General features: G+C 49.9%; 1 protein-coding gene across 3 annotated transcripts in view; it reads left to right on the plus strand.

Moving 5' to 3' along the window:
• RBM6 (RNA binding motif protein 6) overlaps window positions 1–22,779 on the plus strand; it is a 149,458-nt gene extending 126,679 nt beyond the window's left edge. For 2 of the 3 annotated variants that reach the window (XM_039547807.1, XM_039547808.1), the window contains exons 11-22: window positions 1,644–1,804; window positions 2,745–2,842; window positions 3,641–3,683; window positions 5,128–5,188; window positions 12,191–12,282; window positions 13,534–13,677; window positions 15,418–15,546; window positions 16,346–16,609; window positions 17,640–17,714; window positions 19,452–19,549; window positions 20,834–20,963; window positions 22,543–22,779. In XM_039547807.1, coding sequence (XP_039403741.1) covers window positions 1,644–1,804; window positions 2,745–2,842; window positions 3,641–3,683; window positions 5,128–5,188; window positions 12,191–12,282; window positions 13,534–13,677; window positions 15,418–15,546; window positions 16,346–16,609; window positions 17,640–17,714; window positions 19,452–19,549; window positions 20,834–20,963; window positions 22,543–22,668 — 1,421 coding nt within the window. In that variant the 3' untranslated portion in view covers window positions 22,669–22,779. The remainder of the gene's footprint in view (window positions 1–1,643; window positions 1,805–2,744; window positions 2,843–3,640; window positions 3,684–5,127; window positions 5,189–12,190; window positions 12,283–13,533; window positions 13,678–15,417; window positions 15,547–16,345; window positions 16,610–17,639; window positions 17,715–19,451; window positions 19,550–20,833; window positions 20,964–22,542) is intronic. The other variant, XM_039547809.1, reaches the window with a different exon arrangement.
• Window positions 22,780–25,662: the final 2,883 nt, after the last annotated feature.

The raw sequence follows: 25,662 nt of genomic DNA on the forward strand, positions 1-25,662 counted from the left end.
ACGGCAGTCACAGCCCAAAGCTGGTTGTCTTTTATTACTAAGGCACACCAAACCAGCCAAACAGAGAGGACTTCGGTTTTATCCCACTGGCTAACCAGAAGTCATACAAGCAATTCCCTCAGACATTCCAGTTTCCCAGTATCACTATCAGCAGCCACTTCTTATGGGGATGAATAGTTATGAAAACGAATACCCCAGTAAAAGAAAAAAGGTTCTCGCGATCCCAAAGGACCAAGCCCCAGACCCAGGTCAATATACCAGTTAGATCTTACCCACAAATCACACTGTTGTCAGTCCTTTAGAATCTAAAATCTAAAGGTTTATTCATAAAAAAGAAATAAATATAGATGAGAGCTAAAATAGGTTAAATGGAATCAGTTATATACAGTAATGGCAAAGTTCTTGGTTCAGGCTTGTAGCAGTGATGGAATAAACTGCAGGTTCAAATCAAGTCTCTGGAGTGCATCCACATCTTGGATGGGTCATTCAGTCCTTTGTTCAGAGCTTCAGTGTAGCAAAGTTCCACCAGAGGTAAGAAGCAGGATTGAAGACAAGATGGTGGAGATGCAGCTGCCTTTTATAGTCTCTTGCCATGCAGCCTGTGCTTCCTTTGTTCCAAAAACAAGCTACCCAGCACATGGCATGTAAAAACCCGAGAGTTCTGTTCATAGACATGTCCCTGCATGCCTTGCTGAGTCACAAGGTGTATCTGCCTTCTCTCAATGGGTCAGTTGTACAGCTGATGGTCCTTAATGGGCCATCAAGCAGGCTAGGCAGTGCTTACGCCAAATTGTCTAGGGTGTCACCCAGAAGCATATCACAAGTTTGAATACAGACAGTATAAAGCCAATACTTATAACTTTAAATACAAAAATGATACATGCATACAGATGTCATAATCATAACCAGCAAATCATAACCTTTTCATGGACACCCTACGTGACCTTCTTTGTACAAGATTTGGTGCCATTGTATGACCTTGGCTGCAACAATGATCTATGTGGTCACAGTTCATGTCAATAACGTCACACCCTCTCTCTGGTCCTTGGAGGGCAGAGAGGTGCACAGCTGCTGGAGGAGGGTCTCCTCTCCCACCACACACATGATCCCAGGGGATGGAGCCTGCAGCAGAGGCAGCACAGCTGTTACCACCAGAACATGCTACAGGTGATGTCTTCATGGAGCAGCTTCTGTCCTGATGGCGAAGTGGCTGTGTCCTCAAACAGGGAGGCTTCCTGCTAGTCATAGCCTGGTTCAGGTCTCCTCTTGGAGGTCCAGTGACTAGCTCAGACCTCAACTCCTTCTGCCCTCGCCGCTTTTTGTCTGTCTTTGCCAGGGACTCACTGGCAGGAATTCAGGAGTGATTGTATTTGTGCGTGATTCCAAAATCAGGAGGGGCAGACCCAGATTTCTACAGGGCCCGGAGATAGCAGAGGTGCAGACAATGGGAGGAGATTGGGTCTTCATCTATGTAAAGCTACACCTGGGAGAGGAAGTGAGCAGCCGGCTGCATAAGCAGCTGCATCAGAGGCATTCAGACAAGTTTATTTTCATTTTGCCATCACTGTGGTGGTAAGAGGCTGGCTTCATGCAATGTTCTCAGTCTTCATTTTCTCTCCCTCCCCCTGCCTGGGCTGCCGCAGCAATTATGCTGAAGCGTATTCCTCGCTTCACCCCTCCGGAAGTGATCGTGGGGCTGCTGGCACCGTTTGTTCGTCTCTCCACCTCCAGCGTGAGCATCATTAAGAAAAGGGCTAGCCAGAGGAGTGACAACTATGGCTTTGTGGAACTGGACTCGCACGCTGTAAGTGGCCCTGACCCTTCCCCAGTGTCTGTACAGAGAAAGGACTATGTTTTCTCTTGCTCTATCATAGACATCCAAGTTCACGCTACAGTTACCTTGGAAAGGCTTGTCTTGCTAGTAGAAGCAACAGTGTCTCAGGCCAGCCTCAGCCTGGCCTAGTCCCACTTTGGTCTGTCTAGCCGAGTCCCTAGTCCTAGGTGTGGGGAATGGCTGACGGCTCTTCGTCCTTCCTTCTGCTCTCCAGTACAAACCATCCGAGCTTTAGTCCTCCATAGATACTGTTAAGCTGGGTGAATTTCTTGCATCAGTAGCTCTAGGAGATGTAAACTTTCACATATCAATCAACTACAGGGATCTGCCTTTGTCCTCGGGCAGAACCGTTTCCAATACTCTCTCCTTATTGGCCTTGCCTTGCACAGAGGCTAGTGGCAACAGCAGCCCTCAGGGAAAGCAAGATCCAGGCGAGGTCCCTCCCTGGCTGGTGAAGGGGCTGGAGGATGGGCAGGGAACCCAAATATGCACTTCCCCCTTCCTCACATCCCAAGAGTCTTTGAAACGTGTTTAAAAGAGACAGGGCTCTTGTAATGTTTATTGTCCCAGGGTGGTACTCCAACCTGCTGCTAGCTGCACAGCTCTCTCCCTGGTGGGTCTGGGTCGAGTCCTCCAGCACAGCAAAACTCTCCCTATCAGCTCATAGACCCTAGTGGATATGGATTTACTGAATTCAGTAATCAAACTATAAGACCTGGTTCATATCCAGTCACTTCTGGAGCCTGTTACATGGTGTGGTGGGTGACCTGTATTCTCACCAGGGTTCAGCCTCAAATATCTCACCTAGAACAGCCCCAGTCACTTCAGAGTTCATTCCATCATGGCTGGATTTTGGAAGTGGGCTTCTGTTTCCTTCTGAAGAATGCAAGCTTGTCTCTTCTTTCCCCAGGAAGCGGTGCAGTTGGTGAAGGTTCTGCAGAACCTGGATCCCCCAATCTGCATTGATGGGCACACCGTGATTGTGAATCTAGCCACAGGAAAGAGAAGGTGAGAGAAGATGAGAGGCAACACTATCCGATGTACAATGGGCTGTAGTGCCTTGGTCTCTCCAGTTAGGGCCACTTTATCATACTTGGAGGCCTAAAGCTTAAGCACCCAAATAGTGCACAGGTTCCTGGATAGGTAATTAGGTACCTTCCCAGAGGTTTGAGGCTAACTTTAGTCATCCAAGTTTGACAAGGTGACTTGGGTGTCTGAAAAACAAATGGCAAGAGTATTTTGGCTGTATGGGCTTAACCTCCTAGTCCAGTGGTTCTCAGCCTTTCCAGACTACTGTTCCCCTTTCAGGAGGCTGGTTTGTCTTTCATACCCCAAATTTCACCTCACTTAAAAATACTTGCTTACAAAATCAGGCATAAAAAAAGTGTCACAGCACATTATTATTGAAAAATTGCTTACTTATTTTTATCATATAAAAATAAAATAAATCAGCTGGAATATAAATATTGTACTTACATTTCAGTGTATAGTATATAGAGCAGTATAAATAAGTCATTTGTATGGAATTTTAGTTTGTATTGACTTCGCTAGGGCTTTTTCTGTAGCCTGTTGTAAAACTGGGCAAATATCTAGATGAGTTAATGTACCCGCTGGAAGACCTATGTGTACGCATACCCCTGGTTGAGAACTACTGTCCTAATCAAGTGGCCTTTAAAGTTGGTGTCCACTGACCAATTCCCATTTTCTGGGGGCTAGGAGATGGGGCTTCGGCATTTCCTAGGGCAGGGGTCTCAAACATGAAGCTAATCTAGTTTTAATTAGGAAATTCTGTTTCTCTCTCACTAGAAATGACTACGGGGAGCAGGCCAACAAACTCTACTACAACCCGGTAGGTCTGCGCCAGTGCTGCATCTTGGAGTGACTTACCTGTAGCTAGCAAAAGGGGCTAGTTGTGGTTGTTGTCATCTGTGCTGTTGGCTATGATGGCACTCACGCTGAAGGGGAGATTGGGCTGCTGGTGGCCAGCATGGGGACTGAGCTTTCTTTTGCCAGACCACTTCCTTTGAACTGCCAAAAACCTCCCAGGTTGAAGGCAGAACGCTCAGCCAAGGGCGAAACTGCTATGCTCCTAACTCTTAGGCATTGCAACATGCACCATTCAGTCTATAACACTCTGTTCGGACCTTCAGTACCTAGGGCAGAGGGGGTTTAGGGCAGAGACTTGAAAGGATCAAATAGTCTGGCTTAGCCAGTACACATATATTGGGCGTAGGGCATACCATATTATGGCTTTCCCACAATTCTGTCCACTTGGCTCACGTTTGTCAAGAGATATATATATTCTACAATACTCTGCAAAGCTAAATATAGCTTCTGACATTAGCAAAGAAAAAGCCTGTCAAAGACAAAATACATTCATTCTACGTTGGAGGACAAGTACCTTCATGGGCAACTGGTTTCAAATGTAGTATCCAGAAGAGAGATAAAGAAAGGCACAGAACAGTAATCTAGTGGACTGGCGCAAACAGGTGCGTTGGATCATCAGAGACGTATAAAGCGATTTGTAAGCTGTAAGCAAACGTGCTATAAATGTAAGTGGTTTGGGGGTGTATTTCAAAGCCCCTACTGTGTAAGGTGAACTAAGTGTACTGCAAGAACCGCTTCCCAGAAAGATTGCAGATTTCCTTCCTTGTAGAGTTCATGGCTGGAAGGGACCATTGTGATCATCTAGTCTGACTAATGCAACTATCTTCTTTACTAGTCTACAGTTCACACGACAGAAACTCCGGAGCTTTTGTATTGTTCTGCTTAGCCAATTTCCTGTCTAAGAACAAAGTTTGCTGAACTTGCTGCTGTTGTCTGTACTCTGAAATGCTTTCACAGAGTTAATCTTGGCTCATGTCTATTAATCAATACTTGGCTCATTATCTGCCATAACTTCAGAAAAGTACTTACCCATAAGAGCCTTTTAAAAAAACAGCTACAGACAATCCAAGGTGGGGTCAGGATCTCTTCTGTACAGCCTTGGGAGGATGGGATGTGGGATGTTCTCTGTGTACAATACAGCACAGGTTGGAGATCACTGTTGAACTGGAACCCTGTTCAAAGCCTACTAAAGTAAATGAGTCTTTCTCTTGACTTCAGTGGGCTTTGGATCAGGCCCTGGGAGAGTACATTTGTCCCCTTATTAGGGGAAAAGCGATGCCGGTTCTTCCTCCATTGGAAATGGCTGAAGGCATGTCACCCTGCATTCTTGGAGCCCATGTGAGAGAGGAGTGCTTGCCAGATAGTCTCCTTTTGTGACCTGTGTCTAAACAGCTCTCTTGTTCCAGGGCAAAAGGGGCATGCGGGACAGGAGAGGTGCCGAATCGCAGAGACACAGCCGAGCGCAGTGTAAGGCTAATTTCTACCATGCTTTTACCGTGGATTCTTTTCTTCTTTATAGGTACTTAAAGGAGCACTGCCAACTTGAAATCAATCAATTTTTTAAGAGCTGAAAGTAGGCTCTGGTCCTACTCTCGCCTCTCAGTTCCCCTACCAGTTTTGTTGGGTTTACAATCACATTGTCCTGTTTTATTATGGTTTTTTTCTCCCCCTTGCTGTGTGTAAAAGACCCACACAAACAGGGGAAACCAACTGATTGTATACAGTCAATCAACCAGTGTAAAAAATAGAGAAATATTTTCCCCTGATCTCTTTTAGTTACAGGAATTGTATGGGAGGGTTGTACAAATAGCATGTAAAAAATTTCATTTCTGTGTGGCATTGACTGTCCTTACTTGTAACATCTCAGATCACTGTAACTGATGGTGATTAGAGAGAAAAAAACATTCTTCATATTCCTTGATGTGCCTGCCGGAAGCCTTTGACAGCACTTTGTGCACAGCTCTTTTCATGGGCGCCCTGTAGGATCAGTGTTTCCCCTCCTGTTTCAGCTTTCATTGTAGAGACACATACCTTGTCAAGTAGGGGCAGGGGCAGGTTCTTCTTCGAGTGATTGCTCATATCCATTCCATGTAGGTGTGCGTGCGCCGCGTGCACATTCATCGGAAGACTTTTACCCTAGCAACTCAGTGGGTCGGCTGGGCGCCCCTTGGAGTGGCGCCGCTATGGCGCAGGATATATACCCCTTCCGACCCATCCGCCCCTCAGTTCCTTCTTACCGCCCGTGTCGGTCGTTGGAACAGTGGAGCGCGGCTTAGCTGACCTCCACTTCCCTAGCTACTCGTAGTTTCTCTCGTTAAGTATATAGTTCAGATGTTTATAGTTGTAGTTAACTTTATTTGTTTGTAGTATAGTATAGTGTATTTATTTCACAGGGGTTCGGGGTTTATCCCCTTCCCCTCACCCGGTGCCGGGTCCGATGCCCGGTCCACAGGGTTTTATAATGCTCAGCCGGCCACAAGCCGATGCCGACAAGAGATCCTCTCCTAAGTGCCTCGAGGAATCTCACCTCACAGATAAGTGCCGCATTTGTGAGGCCTTTAATCTGAGAACAAAGGGGAGCGGGACTTTCGTCTCAAACAGCTCCTGAGGGAGGCAGCTCTTGCTCCTCCGCTCTCGGCACCGAGCGCTGGTTAGTCTTCAAGGAGCGCTCCCTCGGCACCGGATCGCCGGTACCGCCAAGGCCTCTCGGCACCGGCTGTCGCTGGCTTCGACATCCACTCGGCATGGATCCCTCTCCTGGAGGATGAAGAGGCACAATATCCTTGCTGCGTCCGAGCCGCCTGCTCCGCAGCCGAGCGCTATGCTCAGTCGGATCGCCCGGCACCGATGTCTGCCGCGGCACTGACAATATCTGCACCATTAACTCCGGCCAGGCAAGAGCCGTCGAGTCCGGTGCTGGAAAGCTCCCCGGTACGAACCGTGGTCGAGCTCGCTATGAAGCTGCATCCGAGCCGCCTGCTCCACAGCCGAGTGCTATGCTCAGTCGGATCACCCGGCACCGATGTCTGCCGCGGCACCGACAATATCCGCACCGTTAACTCCGGCCAGGCAAGAGCCGTCGAGTCCAGTGCTGGAAAGCTCCCCGGTACGAACTGTGGTCGAGCTCACTATTAAGCTGCGTCAGAGCCGCCTGATCCGCAGCCCGAGCGCTCTACTACGTCGCACTGCCTGGCACCTGTACCTGCTGCGGCACCGACGGTATCAGCACCGTCGACTCCGACCACGCAAGAGCCGTCGAGTCCAGCACCTGAACGCTCCCCGGTGCGAGCTGTGGTTGAGCTCACTATTCCCTCCACGCCGGAAACATTTCCACAGCGAGAGAGTTGATGGCAAGGGCAGAGCCTGCGCTGCGTTAACCCCCGGCACCGCCGGTGCGGGTTATATTGTCTATCGGCGAGCTTGTCTTGCTCACGCCTCCCTGCATCGGCACCACAGAGCAGCACCGTTCACGATCGCAGTCCCGCAGACGTTCTCGGTCCTGTCGCCAAGCCCGGTGCCGGCACCGTTCACGGTCCTGGCACCGTCCCCCATATCGGTACCGGTCGTACCCGTGGCACCGATCAGCGTCCCGTTCCCTGACCTGGTACACTCGGTGCCGATCCAGCTCCCGGCACCGCTCCAGGCACTGGACTCACGTAGCCACTCCCGGCGTCGAGCCTCGAGATCTCAGTCAACCTCCCGGCATCGTTCTGGTCGCAGGTCCCATTCTCGCTCCCGGTACCGGTAGGCCTCACGGTACCGATCCCCGGTGCCGCGTCGAGCGCCATGAGCTGGAGAGGGAGACTCTGCCCAGGGCTTAACTTCTCCATGGCCATCCATTCGGATGTGCACACCAGAGTCTTCCGGGTGCTCCAGGCCAGGACCCTGACCCCCATCAGTGGCTGCCCTGTACATCTTGGGCGTGCCATCAGGCCAAAGGCCTACCTGTGATCCCATCGCGCTCTGTTCCGTCAGAGCACTGGATACCAGGGGCGACAGTTAGCTGTCCCCCTCCGACCGGTACGGAGGAAGTCCGGTTCTGCCACCGGATTCCCACATCCCACCGGATCAGCAGGTCGTCCAGGAGCGTGAGCCCACACAGGACCCACTTGCCCCCGGCCTTTCTTCTCCCTCCTCCCCAGATGAGGCGGTGGCAGAAGCGTGCTCCTTGGGCCCTCCCCTAATCGGCCTGGGGGCCCATCAGGACCTCCCGAGACGGGTGGCATTCACTATGAATCTCCAAGTGGCCACTATCCCGCCCGTAGGCACGGGAGTCGAATGCATGTGCATGGTATCCTCCAGGGGCGACAGGCACCTATATGTACGTCTTTCCCCCTGCTCCCTTGTCATCTAGTCCGTCAATCAGACGCAACGCCATGGCCAACAGGTACCAGCCCCTAAATCCAAGGGGGCTAGGCAAATGAACTTCCTGGGCCATAAGATGTACTCGGCAGGCACCCTGCAACTTTGCGTAGCAAACCAGCAAGCCCTGCTTAGCCGTTACTATGGGCGGCGGTGAGAGAATTTACGGAGTCGGTTTCTCAAATCTCCCGTCAAGAGTTTGATGCCCTCCTGGAAAAAGGGCTGAAGTGGCGAAATCTTCCCTCCAGACCTTGTTGGATGTAGGGGTCTCCACAGCCACGACTCTGGCCTTGGGTGTTGCCATGAGGTGCATTTCATGGTTCCAGTTATCGAGCCTTACCTCGCAGCTGCTGCACACTATACAGGACTTGTCCTTCAATGACAAAGGCCTGTTCTCAAAACTGACCCTAGGCTGCAAGGCCCAAAGGACAGCGAGGTCACTACGCACTCCCTCTCGGCATCTACATGCCGATGTCTCACTGCCGACCTCTCCGCCAGCCTCACCGCCCTTACCCTGCGCCTAGACAAGGACAGGGCTTTGCCAGCAGGCGACGCGGAGGCAGTCATAGGCGTTGGTCAGGACCCCAAGGGGCCAAAATCAGGGTCCTCCTAACACCAGTCGGGCAAAAGCCTATCCCTCCTCATCCCTCTTAGGGACCCCTCTCACGAGCAATTCCTCTTGCAAGAGGTGCGGGCGCTCCTCATCATTGGAGCTATAGAGGAGGTTCCAAGGACGAAGGGACAAAAGGTTCTAGCCCCACTAGTTCCTGATCCCCAAGGTGAAGGGAGGTCTCAGACCTATCCTACACCTGCGGGAGCTCAACAAGTAATCATTTACCTGGAGTTCCGCATGGTATCCATGGGGACCGTCATCCCATCCTTGGATCTCGGAGACTGGTATGCCGCCCTCGATATGAACGGCGCGTATTTTCACGTCGCCATTTATCCTCCGCGCAGAAGGTACCCCCGGCTTATGGCCAACTGTCATTCCAGTTTACGGTCCTCCCGGTCTGCATCTATGCAGCCCCCCGTGTATTCACAGTGTCTAGCTGTAGTCGCCGCCCTCTCCGCCACCGTCGGATACACGTGCTCTGTATCTGGACGATTGGCTCATTCCAGGGGCCACCGGGGCCCAAGTTACCTCTCGTGTGGGCGTCTACTAGGTCCTATTCCTGCATTTAGGCCTGATGATCCATATAGCGAAATCCACCCTGATTCCCACTCAGGGAGTAAACTTAACTGAGGCCACCCTGGACTTCAGTATCGCACAGCCTGCTTACCTACGCCTTGATTTCACGCGATGGTAACCATTGTACAAGGTCTACAGACCTTCCCGGCAACTTTGCGTTGAACTTGCCTAGGTTTCCTGGGCCACATGGCTGCTTGCACGTGCGTAACCGAAAATGCCAGGCTTCGCCTCTGTACACTTTAATCGTGACTCACATCGGTGTACCACCCGGCCAGAGGCAGCATGGTCATGGTCGCTTCGATCCCCCCGAGCGTCCTAGGTTCCCCCAACTGGGGGTCGATGCCCTCCCTGATGTGTGCAGGGGTGCTGTTCCATCCACCTCACCCTCGGTGTCCCTCATGATGGACGCCCCCATCTCTTGCCTGGGGTGCTCACTTGGATCAGTTTCCCACTCCAGACCTTTGGTTGGCTCAACAGCTGCCATTGCACATCAATGTCCAGGAGTTGGGAGCAGTCTGCCTTGTATACCAGGCGTTTCAGCAGCACCTACAAGGCTGTTGTGTCTCGGTGTTCACAGACAACACAACGGACACCCGTTGCATAAACAAGCACGGAGGAGCACGGTCCTCCTCTCTTTCCAAGGAGCTATCCAGCTCCGGGACTCCTGCACAGCTCAATCGACGGACCTGGTAGCGTCCTTTCTCCTAGGGGTCCGGAACACTCTGGCGGATCGCCTCAGCAGTTCCTTCCTGTCTCTCAAGTGGTTGATTCCTCCGGATGTTATCCATTACATTTCTGGAACTTCGCTCTCGCGGGAACAGAACGAGAGAGAAGTTCTGCTCATGCCAAGGCCTCTCCCCGGGCTCGATCTTGGCTGCTTTTCTGATGCCGTGGACGAGCCGTCTGCCGTCCGCTTTCCCACCGCTCCCGCTGGTTCGCAAGGTCCTGCTAACACTCCGCAGGGACAGAGCGCATCTGATCATGATCGCTCCAGCATAGTCCAGGCAGCACTGGTACACCATGTTGCTAGACCGGTCGGTAGCCAACCGATTCCCCTGCCTCTTTGCCCAGACCTCATAACGCTGGATCACGGCAAACTTTACCACCTAGACCTGCAATCCCTGCACATCTCCGCATGCCTGCTGCGGGCCTAAACCGATCCGAGTTACGTTGTTCTCCCTCGGTTCTACAGGATTCTCCTGGGTGGTAGGAAGCCTTCCACTCGGTTAACGTATCTGCCCAACTGGCAGTTTTTCTTTTGCTACTATGAAACACAAGGTTTCTCCCACAGAGGTTCCGATCCATCTCGTCTTGGATTGCCTATGATCTTCAAACAGCAGCGCCTGGCGCAGTTCATCGTTAAGGGTGCACTTGGCAGCCGTCTCTACCTTCCTCCCAAGGGAGAGTGGCCGCTTCATATTCTCACACTCTGTGGTTTCTAGGTTCCTCAAGGGCTTGGGGCATTTATGCCCCCAGGTTCGCCGCCCCACCAACTTCAGGGTCTTCAACCTGGTTATAAGCAGACTTATGCCTGCTCCATTCGAGCCACTGACAACATGCTCGCTGAGATACCTGTCCTGAGGGACAGTTTTTTCCTTGTAGCCTTTGCATCAGCTGGACAAGTCTCCGAGCTTCGGGCTCTCACAGTGGACCCACAGTACACTATGTTGCATAAGGACAAGGGGCGGTTGGGACCACGTCCGGCCTTCCTCCCTTAGGTGCTGTTGACCTTTCATATCATCCGGGATATCTTCCTTCCGGTCTTCTTCCGAAGCCCCATTCATTGCGACGGGAGCACATTTGCCCTCCCTAGACGTCCGTAGGGTGCTCACTTTTTATGTCGAGCAGACAAGCTTTTTTGTACGCCCCCAACTCTTCGTTGTATTGGCAGACCGAATAAAGGGCCTATCTGTCTCCTCCCAAAGCTTTTCATCTTGGATGACGTCATGCATTTGCACCTCCTGTGACTTGGCCCATGTTCCGTCGAGCCACCTTACTGCTCGTTTCACCAGGGCTCAGGCTTCTTCTGCTGCCTTTCCAACTCACATACCCTTCCAGGGGCTATGTCATGCTACTACATGGTCCTCTATCCGGACCTTTGCTTCTTTGGTCTACTGTCCAGAGATGATGCAGCCTTTGGCTCAGCAGTTTGTATTCTGCAACATCTCACTCCGACCCCACCGCCTACGTAAGGCTTGGGAATCACCTACATGGAATGGATATGAGCAATCACTCGAAGAAGAAAAGACGGTTACTCACCGTTGTAACTGTTGTTCTTCGAGATGTGTTGCTCATATCCATTCCAAACCCACCCTCCTTCCCCACTGTCGGAGTAGCCGGCAAGAAGGAACTGAGGAGTGGGTGGGTCGGCTGGTGTATATATCCGGTGCCATGGTGGCGCCTAGCCGACCCACTGAGTTGCTAGGGTAAAAGTCTTCCGACGAACGTGCACGCGGCGCGCACACACCTACATGGAATGGATATGAGCAACACATCTCGAAGAACAACAGTTACAACGGTGAGTAACCGTCTTTTATCAAACCACTTTTAAGTCATTATTTTGAAACTGACCATTATTTGAAACTGATTTCAACTTGGCTGTGTCCCTTTAAATGAAATCAGCTGGTGGTCTCAGTCCAGGCACCAGTGGGCAAAAGCCTGCATTGCATTAACTGGCATCAACAAAGTCGGAGCTGGATGCGTCGTGAAAATAAATTTATCTTCTCAGCCTTAGAGGAGTGAAAGATATTGGCAGAGCAGTGTGGGGAAGCTTGCAATGTATGTGCTCTGTGGAGAGAGGGCTTCCATCTCCAGGGCTGGTCATCTTTCCCCCAGCTCAATATTTGCGCACACCTGTATTTTTGTAAAAGTTTCTCCTAAGGCGAATCTGATGTTGGTTCTTCTCTCTTCCCATTCAGCTCCATCAGATGTGTCCACTTTCATCTATGATCCTGACACTGGGAACTACTATGACCCTATAGCTGGGTTATACTACGACCCCAAGACACAGGTGAGTGGGTGGGCAGGAGAATATACACCTAGCTGGTTTTATAGCAGGTTGTGTGAACTCTCCTCTAAGGAGCACATTTCACAGCGTTGGTGCCACTTTCCCCTGTGGAGTCGGATGGTGCAGTTGAAGGAGGTCTGGGATATGGGAATACAGATTGGGCTTTATTTCCAGGTCCTGTCCCCTGCTTAGTGCCCCAGAAAGTTCAAGAAGCTCTGCCTTCCCAGTAGAGTCTACAGCACTGACTTGGGAGGAGAGATTTGGAACTGATTGGATTCACTTTGGTTCAGTTAACTCACTAAAGCAGTGATACTCAGACCTAAGGTGTTCAGGAGCCAAATTAGTGATTGACATTACCCAAAAGGGCCACAGTCGTGTGAATTCATTGTTTCATTTGCTATAGTATTATATAGTCATACTTAAACAGTATGATGGGGGAAATATTTCGTTTTTAATCCAATCTTTCTAATCTATCTAATTCTTGCTGCAAAATGACTGACCAAGTATTATTTTATTAACTACAATTGGCTAATAACATAGTAAAAGCATTCTGATTGGTTAAAAACTTAGATTGGTTAATAATTAAATCACACAGTGTTTTAATATCATGTGCTGCAAAGAGTCGCAGGAGACATGTTAAAGAGCCACTTGCGGCTCCTGAGCTCAGTCGGAGTATCACTGTTCTAAAGGGTGCTTTGCTCAACCCTATGCTCTTCCCTGTCCCCTAGAGTCCCACCTCAGAGGTCTATGTCCCTGCTTTGTTCAGCAGACATGCCACAGGAAGAGTGCCCTTGCTGGACCTCACCAGAGACTGAAAGCACATGACTGCCACCATTACGTGATGGTGAAAACTAAGCTTTATCTCTGGTCTTCTCGCTCGCTCTGTCTTCTGGCTGTACGGCTGAGCCATTGTTGTGTCCATAGAGCCTAGAGCGCTAGCTACAGCCTTGCTGGAAAAGTGCTATCCAGAGCAGGTCTTCCCAACCCCATGGGGGGCTGTTTCCCCATGGACAGTAGCCATCAGCATCCTGTGGCTGTGGCCAGGGTTACTGTGCCATAGACCTCCCTCCCCACCCCCTCGCGCCCATCCCAGCCAAGTCCACAGTGCCACTTCCACTGTCTCATTCTTCCACTGTCTCCTTCAGTCCCTTTGCCCTTGCAATCTCTTTCCTTTGCTGTCTCCATATCATCAGTCTAATACTGGGACCCAGGCGTTTGCTCTTTGCTAACTCTCTTGCACACACTCCATTTCAGAAACAAGTCACAGTGGGCCGAGAAGCAGCATCAGCCCCTACGAACAGCCGGGGAAAGAGGCATGGGAGCCATGAAAGGACAAGTGAAAGGAAGGAGCCATCCGGCAGGGACAGAAAGGAGAGAGGCAGAAGTACTTCAGCAAAGGTAAATTGTCTCAATGATCAGAATGGTCCAGTGTCTCACGCTCGGCAGCTGAGCTGTGAAGGAGGAGCTGAGAGGGGCTGTTCTGAAGGTCTAGGAGGGAGATCAGGGGCAGTGAAAGAGCATAAGAGTCACTGCTGAGTGTGGGTTCTCCACCTGGGAGTCACGACCACCTTCCCGTTCTTTATGGCTAGATGGCAGCCATAGGGTGGGAAGTCAAAGCTAGACAAATTCAGACTGGAAATAAGGCGTACACATTTAATGAGAGAGTCATTCGCCATTGGGGGAGGGATAGCTCAGTGGTTTGAGCATTGGCCTGCTAAACCCAGGGTTGTGAGTTCAATCCTTGAGGGGGCCACTTAGGGATCTGGGGCAAAAATTGGTCCTGCTAGTGAAGGCAGGGGGCTGGACTCGATGACCTTTCAAGGTCCCTTCCAGTTCTAGGAGATTGGTATATCTCCAATAATTACCTAATTACCTATTGGGACAGTTTACTCAGAGCTGTGGTGGATTCTCCATCCCTGACCATTTTTAACTCAAGACTGGAGAGAGCTTTCAGAGAGAGGACTGTGGGGTGTTCTCTGGCCTGTGTTCTCCAGAAGGTCAGACTAGATGAACACAATGGTCCCTGCAGGCTCTGGAGTATAGGAATCTTTTGTAACTCATAGGCCCCTAATGCTGAAAGCACCTGGGCATCGTAACAGAACTGCCACCAAAATCCCCATGGTACATAAAGACAATATGCCAGCAAGTGTATCTTCACCTCCCGCCCAATTGCATGCCCTGAGCAATCAACCCATACCCCCAAACCATACATGGACAGGAGAGCCAGGCAGCGGTCCTGGGCTGGAGGGAGGAGGGGACCAATGCTTCAGCTGCTTCAGGCACAGCTTAGATCGTAAACTGTTTGGGGCAGACATCCTTTGTTATTGTTCTGTATAGCACCTAGCACAGTGGGGCCCTGAGTCTGGACTGGGGCCCCCACGTGCTATTGCAGTACTGACCGTTAATAACCTCTGTGCCCAGAGGGGAGCTGCGGTATGGAACCAGCTGACAGCTGTGATCCACCTCAGGGAAACGTACGTAGGCAGGCCATGTTTGGCACAGCACTGAGCACACAGGGTTTGATTCTGACTGTGGTCTCTGGGAGCTAGTGTAACCAAATGCCAGCAAGAAGGGGATTGATGGGCATGGGGGTTTTGACATGAGTGCAGCCTGAAATCGCTCGCCTCCACTCCTGTCCTTACTGTGCTGTAGTGCACCTGTGCGGGAAAGCTGCTCCCTGAACAGGGAACACTCTGAACCCAGATTACGCAGCTCTGTTGTCGAGGAGCATAGTGGATGACTCAGCATCTTCCCTCACTTCGAGTTCAGTTCAGGAGGTCGCATAGTCCTCTGGGACTGGATGTGTCTGAATAAGTAATCCTACTCTTGTCATGTCCCCCAGATCCCAGCCTGCCTGTAGCAGGGGGACACAGCCTCCCTGGCAGCTGCTGTCAGTATTGCAATGGACTGGTCCAGCAGAAAGTGCTCAACAAAGTGGTGGGGAGGGAGGGGATTCATGCAGTGTGGCTGCTGCACCAGACTCCAAGGACATTACCTCTAGGACACACACAGCCTCTGCTGAGCCCAGAGAAAGGTGTGTCTGCAACATTAAACCCTTCCGTCCTTCCACTGTCTGTCAGGGATGCTCGCTAAGCGAGTTCCCGGCCGCTCTTTGGGCACTCTCACTTTGCTCTCCAGGAACACTGCAGGTTTAACTCCCAATCCTGGATGTTTCAGAATGAATTTGTAGAGGAGAAGCCCCCTGTTGAAGACGTCTTTAAAAAACCATTGCCTCCCTCAGCGAAGAAGGAAGAGGGCTCAGCTCCGGTAAGACGCTCCGTAGCATGTGTTGCCGTTTGGCTTGTTAGTGGAGAAAAAGTAAACTAGACAGAACCTTGACCTGATCCTCTGTTTGCTTTCCTAGCACAAATCCCATTGCTGCAGGGTATAGAGTGCAGAGGAATGAGCTGGGGGTCCCTCCCTTTGCACCTAGACCTCAAAGCCTTAGCCCCTGCTCTCAATGCTGTTTGTTTAACTTTATGCAGACTTCTGATGGAGTGGGTTTGGAGGCCGCTGTCTCTGCACGTGGCATCTCCTGATCTCCCCCTTGATTTACACCCTGGCTTTGGGGTACTCCTGCTTCTGGTGCTCATCAGGCAGAGAAGGGAATGTTCAAAGAACTGCAGAGGGTTTTTTGTTTGTTTTTTAACTCAGAACTTGTTTTGCACAAGATTCGTGGACCAGAGAGGTCTATAGCCAACACGCAGGAATCTCACCCTTTTTAAGGTCTTGGGAAATCCAAGGAGAGTGACACTGCAACTGGCATACAGGAAAGAACCATCCTGCTGCACACCCCATCCCCAGTCCCTCCTGACTTGGAGAGGCAATCCCCTGTGCTTAAATACATGGCTGGGTGGCTAATGGCCAGGCACCCCATCTTGGGAATACAGGGGACATTTGACTACTTAGCTGCTAGCTTCCTTCCATGTGGTGCCCATGCTGCTGAAATGCCACCCACTTCTCTGTCAGGCAGAGACTGAGGCGGGGGATATTACATGAGGGCCTGGCAGGGCGGAACAGACTTGGGGTTGCAAAGTGGCATTATCCTCTGCTGCTCTGTCTGCAGCCCAAGGTGGTGAACCCTCTGATAGGGCTCCTAGGCGAGTACGGAGGAGACAGCGACAATGAGGAGGAGGAGGAAGAGGCGGTGCAGTTGCAGCGGCCACAGCCTCCCCATCCACCGGCGCAGCGGGAGGAGCAGCCAAGGAAGGCTGACCGTGATGAGGACAAGCTAACTGACTGGAATAAGTTGGCCTGTTTACTGTGCAGGAGGCAGTTCCCCAATAAGGAAGTGCTGATCAAGCATCAGCAACTCTCCAACTTGCACAAGGTAATGGAGGCCCTATGGGGGCCCCAGCTGGTTCCATTCTTCAGGGCTGCAAATGACTTAGCCTGTGATTTATGAGGGAAGGGGAAGGAGTTGTGTGGGCGGAACTGATTGGATCCTGGCTCAGTAGCCCGCGAAGCCTCTCTGTTCAGAGCCTTTTTGTGTGGACAACATGTATCGATGCTCTGTAACTAGCTAAAGTATGGTATTACGGGCTGCAGAACCCAGCAGGCATAAACAACCTCCCCAAGCCAGGGACTGTACTGGGAAGGGGGAGGTTAAACAGGACATTCTCCCCCACGTGTTCCTGGGGAGAGCTGTGTGCCTTTACACCTGGGACGTAGTGTGGAGATGAGCTATAGAAAGTCATCAGTGCTGTAGGGTGGTTATTGGTTAACCTGCCTCAGCGAGGAGGGGCACTAAAGGGATAAGGTTGAGCATGCCTGTCCTGGGATGTGCTACCTGCTAGTTCTCTGATGGGGTGGATGAAGGGAGCCAGCTGTTGGGTGATGTGGATTCCTGGCTGGGTACTTCTGAGAGTGCTGCATACAAACTAGCACTTACTACCTGAATCTGTAGACACTGTTTTCTACACGCAGCAACACATTTCAGGGTGTGGGGCGGGCCATGGAGGCGGATGCAGGCAGAGTTGCAGAGACAGAAGCGAGGACAGTAGCTGCCTGTGTTCTGCACAGCTTCAGCCAGCTCACTTCAGTGAATACCAAATTCACACACTCTCCGGAACACAAAAGGCTACAAAGCAGTGACGGTGATTCCATGCTCTACAGCTTGGCTGGGAAGAGAAAGGAAAGACTTCTGACTGTCCAAGAGCAGGCGCCAGTGCATGGGTATTAAATGAGTTGCGAAAGCAGCAATGCTGGGCGGTGTCGGAAGTTATGGCCTAATGCATGCAGGTCAGGCAGGAGGTCAAAGGTTAAGTTTGGGCACAAAACATCAAATCATCTAGACTCAATCCATGATTCCAGCTGTTTGCTTTCTCCACTGACAGACACTTCTGCTTTCCTCCTTCCAGCAAAACCTGGAGATCCACAGGAAGATCAAACGATCCGAGCAAGAGCTGGCATATCTGGAGAGGAGAGAGCGAGAGGTGTGTGTGTGGGGGGGTGGGGAGGCTTTAGCTCAGCATGGTATATCTGTCACCCTACCGAAGTAGGATCCTGTGCTAGCCCACAGCCAACCCCCAGTGTTCGCTTGCCTCCACCATACACATGTTGTAAACACCCAGAGTTCAGCCTGCGAACCACATGCAGTCTGGGGAGTCTTATGCTGTGGCCCTTGGTGCAAAGGTCCGACCTTAGAGATGAGTATGTCAGCCAGATGACAGCCTGAGTCTGCTCTTCCTCTCAAATGGTGCTGGGCATGGTCTTGGTGTGGTGATGTCCTTGCAAAAGGAGGAGGTTCCAACTGGAGCTGGTGTTATGCTTGTGTGGGATGTTCAAGGTACCCTGACTTGTATGCAAAATTAGCGCAGCTGTCGAGTGGCTTAAATAAAGGCATGTAAATATCAGGTATCTTCCTGGTTAGCGAAAAGTAGCACCACATTTAGTGGAAAAACTGTTTACCTGCAAATCAATATGTTTTAGCAGCAAAGAGTCCTGTGGCACCTTATAGACTAACAGACATATTGGAGCATGAGCTTTCGTGGGTGAATACCCACTTCGTCAGATGCATGTCAACATGTTTTAGTGGTTTCTGACCAATAAGAATCAGCCTCTCTTTAGGGCAATAACTGAAGTACAGCTGCAAAACATGATTAAAATCGATGGGTTACATCAAGGCTTGAAATCAGTGATTTCAATTGCTTTGATTTTCATCAGCCCACCTGGATGTAAGTGGTTCTTGTTTCACCAGCACTCTGTGCCTTGCAGGGCTCCTTGTGGGCCGCCCCTGTGCTCATGTGAGCTGGAGCATTCCAGTCTGTGAAGCAGGGGCCGGCACCCACCTTGCAGAGCATGGGGAGCAGCAGGAGTTTGGTGTCTGCAATGCTAGAGGGGTGGCTGATGTCCATATTCCTCCTTCCCCACCCAGTGTCAGCCACAGCATAAGCACTGGTCTGATCCCAAGTAGGCTAGATGCTGGACTTGCTGGGAGCAATGTTGTGACACGGTAAGGGAGGCTCCGTGGAGTGGTGCCAAACACAGGGCTATAAAAGCCTCCTATTTATCCAGCAGTCAGTCAGTCAGGCCAAGAAAGCGGCTCTTCAGCTGCTGGCATAGAGTATCAGACAGTTCCAGCTGCTCCCTGGGAATCTCAGAGGGACAGTCCCATCTATTTGCTTTGTTGGGCCACATGCAGTGCTGCTCTAATCCACTGGTGAGTGTCTCCCAGGTCTCCCTTTGTGCCTGCTCCCCGGAGTCCAGCTCTCTTGTCGAATATACAAAATCTTCCCTGGGGTTGGTCCCAGCTACCTGAGAGCCTTTCTCCCTCCCCGACAGAGGGATGTTTGTGAGCGTGGGAAACTGAATTTCCACAGGACTGGACCAAGACTGTGGAACTCACTGCCACAAAAGCGGCGCTGGGGCCTGGCTGCCCTCAGAACAAAGGGCAATGACTTACTGAGGAAAAGCTGTGTTCTGCAGTCTCTATCGCTCCCCAAACATACCATCCTGCTCACTAACCAGGCTCCTCCCCGCAGGCTGGAAGAGGAGGAGGCAGAGAAGATGACTCTTTTGTGTCTTTACAAACACTTGGAGGCAATTGGGTCTTACAGTGATGGAGAGCACGTCAATTACCTAGACTGCTGCTCCCCATGTTGCTGCAGGCCGTGCAGTGACTCAGTCATAGCTTCTCTATTAATGCTAACTTTCTTCTGCCCACTGTAAAGGGGAAAATTAAAGACAAGGGAAATGACCGGAGAGAGAGATTCCAGCGCCTGGACTCACCAGAGAGAAAACGACTGAAGGAGGCCTGGGACTCTGAGAGGTAACAGCTGCTCTTCCGCCTTCTTCAGGGCATCCAGGACTCCTCAGAGCTGCTGATGCTGTCAGCGGCTGGGTGCGCCAGACTGGCACGTTGTGTGTAGCTGGATGAGATGAGGTCAGCAGGGTGGATGGAGTGAAGGGTTGGATAGCTGGCTGCATTCTCTGTGTAAAGCAACATGGAGTTTTAGCCTTCCATGAATTCTCTGACCTTTCAGTGGCCTCTGTGCCAAATGTACAGTGGGGCCCTTTGAAATGAGCAACATGTGCTGGCAGAGGAGGGTGGGATTTAAAGCTGGGACCAGATCTTTGCTGGCGAAGGGAGGAGCCTGGCTACCCTGTTCCTAGGAAGTTGAGAGCCAGGTATCTGGGGCCAGGTATCACAGGTATCTGGAGCCAGGTATCACAGTGCCATGATTTGTCTGCAGGTGCCAAGGCATACTAGGCAGAATAAAAGCCTTGGGTTTGCTAGGCTGGCTTAAAAGTGACCTGCAAAGAGGAGAAATGGGTTTGTGCTCCTTGTTTCTTTTTGATATATGAAGGTTTGGAAGGAGGCTTTTCCCTGTGTGTTTTGTGGATCAGAAAGTCAGGTCTTTGTGTTCTCCGTTTTTCCTGGAAGAGATTAGATGACTGGAGAACTTACTGTGTGTGTGATAGCATAGATACCTAAAAAATGGAACCTGACTGAAAGGGGAAGTGTTTGTTGTTCAGACTGTTGAAAGCTGTTTGGTTTTTGCTAACGATCAGTGAGAACAGTTGAAAGAAAAGCTCCCCTTGTTAATAATTGGACACCTTTACCCCTTCAGCTCAAATCTGAGAGTGTGATCCCAATTCCTCCCAGCTCAGTGTTCAAAAGGAAAACTCCAGCAAGACAGGAGGGACTTCCCATTCCTGGTATTTCCAAAGTTTATATATAAAACCCAAACCCTGTACATACACGCGTGTGTACGTAAAACTTTTCAGGCCTTCTTTGGGTGTCTTAAAGAATATATTGTTAAGGATACGCACCCATTTCCCCTCCCACTCCCCTGCAAGTCACCTTGAAGCTGGACTTCAGGAGCTACGTTTTCAAAAATGTGCCTGAATTATGCATGCATAATGCACCATAGTGAACCCAAAATAAGCCTCGAACAGCATGTTTCATGCACGCAATATGGGTGCATCTTTGCAAAAAGCCCTTGATGTTATCCAAGGTGCAATCAATTCTGTGATGAAAATCCCTGGTACCATGTTGGAAAATAGAATAAAGCTATGTGTATGGATACTTATAGTTGTTTTCTTTTTGCAGTGACCATAACCCTGCGAGTAAAGCAAGAATCGATAGTAATAACAAAGGAAGCCGCATGTTGCAGGCTATGGGCTCGAAGGAAGGCTCAGGACTGGGACGCCAGCAGCAGGGCATGATGTCGCCAGTAGAGGTGAAACGCCTTCCTTTCCCTTCAAAATCAGATAGTACAATCCTGAATTTGGTAGCATTTCACATGCCCATCTGAAAGAAATGTGGGGGGTAGGGGATCTGCCTGGTGAGATCAGAACTGTGCACAGCTTCTGGATCAGGGAAATAGCCCCTATTCACAGATTTGTACAGTTCAAAGTCAGATGAGACCATTACATCCTTTGGTCTGACCTCCTGTATAACACAGGCCCTGACATTTCACACCGGTTCACCTGCATTGAACCCAATCACATGTGCCAGTGCTGCTTGACAAGTACAGTGGAGGGAGTTTGCCATAATGAACAATGTAGTCATTGCATTTTACCCCTTGCTGTTCAGTGTCAAATTGCATTTGTTTGAAATAATGTGGAGATTTCTTTTAAATATTTTGCCTTATGAGACTAGCGCATGACTAGCTGGGTGCTATATGTGTAGTGTTGGTTACATATGTCACATGGTATTGTTTCTGTACCCTGAATGGAGGATGTATTTAACTCCGCAACATAGCACGCATTGTGAATTTCGCATGTTCTGATCCAGTGTATAATTCAAAGCAGATCATCTGAGGCTCGGAATGTAACGTGTGTGCTTGAACGCTCATTGTCTCAGGCAGCAAACACACCATTCCTTCTTTGGTTCAAACATGGTCAGAAAATGTCCCCAGGTGCTCACTCTGCCCTGGCCTGGAGACCCCTGCAGCTGTTGGGATGGGCACTGTAGAAAAGCCAACTCAGATTAGCCCTGGGAGGCTGACCTGCAAACAAGATTCCTCAGCTCATGACAATCCTGTCAAGCTCTCAGGGAGAAGCCACAAAGGTGGAAGGTCCTCTCCTCCCATTTCGTGTTATTACAGGGCCTTGTGCTTCATTCAGCCTCTGGAGACTTGGATCTCTGGGTTGAATTGATCAAACCTTCAGCATCCAAATAACTAGCATTTAAAAGTAAACACAACTCCCACGCTCTGTGTTGCTCTAGTTGGGTCACTCTAGGCAGGCAGTATTGCATAATACAATCACTGGCTCTGTGACATTGATCATTCACAAGGTCAGAATTCAGAGCAAGCTAGGAGAGCCTGTGGGAATCCCATGTGATGGGAGAGCAACTGAGAGTTGTGATGTTCAGACAGGTTAATGAGAAAGACTGTTCCTTGTGGGATCTGAGATTCAGCCTCTTTTCCTTTGTTCAGTGTCCTCCTCAAATCAAATTGGTTCTGATTACCTCTATTACTGGCTGTATTACATGCTGCCACTGGCTCTTGTCCGCTCCCACCCCCTCCTAGTGCTCTGAGCATCGCTGTTTCCTGGATTGGTCCCTCCCCATTGACTGCCCATGCTTTGGAGTCTGTCTTCCTAGATTGTTTGCTGTCTCGCTTTCTTTGTCCACGGCAGCATCAGCAACTCCTCCCAAATCTGTATCCTCTCAGCATGTTAGTGCACCATGTAACCCCTTTTCGAGGTCATTAGCACAGCTGTCAAATAAAGCCAAAGCAATCTCCCTGGCAACCTGTGCTGATGAGGAGAACACAAAGAATTGCTAAAACAAGCTGTCTGTATTGTTTTCAGGCAGAAGGTCAGAAGAAGGGAGCTGGCTTAGTAACCCAAGGGAAGCCCAGCAAAAGGCAGTCCAATGAAACGTACCGGGACGCTGTCAGGAGAGTTATGTTTGCCCGCTATAAGGAACTTGAGTGAATGAAGTGGAATTCCACAAAACCCAGCTCTCTCTCTCTCTCTTTCTGTGTCACAGTCTCTCTCTTCGTTTTCAAATTGTTACTGGTTTTGCTGCTAGAATTTTTTTTTAAATAAAATGGAAAATTTGTCAGTGCTGTTTCCTTATCTCCTCCCCCAAAGTCTCTGCTTTAAAAACAAACCTCACTTTGGAACCTTCCCAAGACTTCTCCAGCTGATGTCTCCTCATCTCTCCTGGGGCTCATGCTTCCCTTTGGGTGACTGGGGCAGGACTAGAGTGGCAGAGATGGGCTTCTTTGGTCTCAGTGATGCTTCCAGAATGTTGCACACGTGATTTTTCGCCAGCTCTGCAGACGCAGAGTCACTGTCCTGCAGCAAGTTTCCTTTCTTCTTAGAAACACAGGACTTGCCAGAGTGGAGCAGAGCCAAGATCCATCAAGTCCAGCGTCCTGCCTCTGTGAGCCAGCACCAGACACTTGAGGAAGGTGTGAGAAACGCCAAAGCTGAACCCCTGTCCGAGATTAGCTTAAGCCCTGAAGCATGAGGTTATCTCCCTTCCAGGAATCATTGGTTAGCAGTAACTGTTCTAACTGGATAGTCTTGTTAGCCATATATTATTATTACTTATTTGTATCATAGCACCTAGGAGCCAGCTCTGGGCCAGGACCCCACTGTGCCAGGGCACTGTACAAACACAGACCAAACGATAGTCCCTGCCCTGAATTACTGACAGCTTACATGTCCAACACCCCTGAGTCTTATAAGCTCCTGGTCTCGGGCATGTCCAATGGCTGTGAGCTGCCCGTTCCTGTCCTTGGTGTCAGGCTGGGAAGGGCTGCTCAGCCTTCCACTGCCAGCCCTACCCACATCACAACTCCAGGAGTGTGTAACTAGCCCCAGGTGTTGGAGGGCTCTGACATTGTTTGTGACCACACACACACCACTAATACAGGGCTAATAACTGTGGTTATACTTGTGTCCCTCCTGCCAGTGGCCTAGTCTGCCATGAGGTTGCCCTCCTCTGACTGGTCTAGCACGCTGTTATTCTTCAAGTGATCGCTCACGTCCATTCAATTTGGGGGGGGTGTGCTCGCCACATGCACTGCTGCCAGAAGTTTTTCTCTCAGCAGTATCCGTAGGGGACTGGCTCTGGCCCCCCTTGGAGTGGTGCGCGTATGCCGCTCTGCTGGCCCCCGGCACCCTCAGTTCCTTCTTGCCGCCAGTGACGGTGCATGGAACTGGTGCTGTTTCAGCTAGAGCTGTTGCATTTTGTTCATTCAAACTCTTTTGCCACTTGCAAATATTACTGTATATGGTGTGATGGGTTGAATCACGGAAACCCCTTTGGGACTACCTCTGAGCCCGTTTTCCCTGCCAGCTTGGGACCTCAGTACCTTGCCTTGTTCGAGCCAGACACACTTGTCTGCTGCAAACACAGATCCAAGTCTAAACCACGTTCCCCACAAGCTGCAGGCTTACCTGAAAACAGCTTAAGAAGTGCTCCAGTCTCCAGCATTCAGATACCCAACACCCAATGGGTTCCAAACCCCAAATAAATCTATTTTACCCTGTATAAGCTTATACAGGATAAACTCATAAATTGTTCACCCTCTATAACACTGATAGAGTTTGCCCCCCCAGGTATTAATACTTACTCTGGGTTAATTAATAAGTAAAAAGTGATTTTATTAAATACAAAAAAGTAGGATTTAATTAGTAGGACAGAACAAAGTGAATTACCAAGCAAAATAAAATAAAACACACAAGTCTAAGCTTAATACAGTAAAAAAATAAAAATTAATACAGGTAAATCTCACCCTCAGAGATGTGCCAGTAAGCTTCTTTTACAGACTAGCCTCCTTCTAGTCTGGGTCCAGCAGTCACTCACACCCCTGCAGTTACTGTCCTGTGTCCCAGTTTCTTTCAGGTATCCTTTGGGGCGGAGATGATATCTCTTGAGCCAGCTGAAGACCAAATGGAGGGGTTTTCCCAGGGGCATATATAGTCTCCCTCTTGTGGGTGGAAACCTCTCTTCTCTCCTATGCAGAATCCAAGATGGAGTTTTGGGCAAGTCACATGTCCATGCATGACTCAGCACTTTACAGGCCGACACCACATTCCCAGGAAAGCTCAGATGTGGACTGGCATCTTTCAAAGTTCATTGTCAGCTTAAGTTTTTCTTGATTGGGCACTTACTGAGAATAGTCTTTTCTCAAGAAGCTGACCAAATGCTTCACTGAGGCTACTTAAAATCAAACAAGTACACAGCCAATATTCATAACTTCGAATACAAAAGTGATGCATGCAAATAAGATGAATATATTCAGTAGATCATAACTTTTGCAGAGATATGTTACATGTCATATCCAGCATAAAACATATTCCAGTTATGTCATATTTACACTCATAAGCATATTTCTAGAAAGCATTATGGGGTGCATCACATATAGTTTCCCTTTAGTTTAGTTCAACCTATTTGTTAAGTTAGAGACCAAGCCCTAGTCTACACTACGAGTTTAGGTCGAATTTAGCAGCGTTGGATCGATTTAACCCTGCACCCATCCACATGATGAAGCCATTTTTGTCAACTTAATGGGCTCTTAAAATCGATTTCTGTACTCCTCCCCGATGAGGGGATTAGTGCTGAAATCAACATAGCCGGGTCAAATTTGGGGTAGTGTGGATTCAATTTGGGGTAGTGTGGATAGTATTGGTCTCCAGGAGCTATCCCAGTGTGCTCCATTGTGACCGCTCTGGACAGCACTTTGAACTCAAATGCACTAGCCAGGTACACAGGAAAAGCCCTGGGAGCTTTTGAATTTCTTTTCCAAGCAACAGAAGGCTGGCATTCAATAAGTTTGAAGTGCAATGTGGCCTTGTCCTTCCCTCCTCCCCTCCACCACCCCACCCGGTGCTTCCCTCCTCCCCAACCCCTCCTGGGCTACCTTGGCAATTATTCCCCTATTTGTGTGTTGAATTAATAAAGAATGCATGATT

Source organism: Mauremys reevesii, linkage group 7 (assembly GCF_016161935.1).
Source record: "Mauremys reevesii isolate NIE-2019 linkage group 7, ASM1616193v1, whole genome shotgun sequence".
Taxonomy (NCBI): domain Eukaryota; kingdom Metazoa; phylum Chordata; order Testudines; family Geoemydidae; genus Mauremys; species Mauremys reevesii.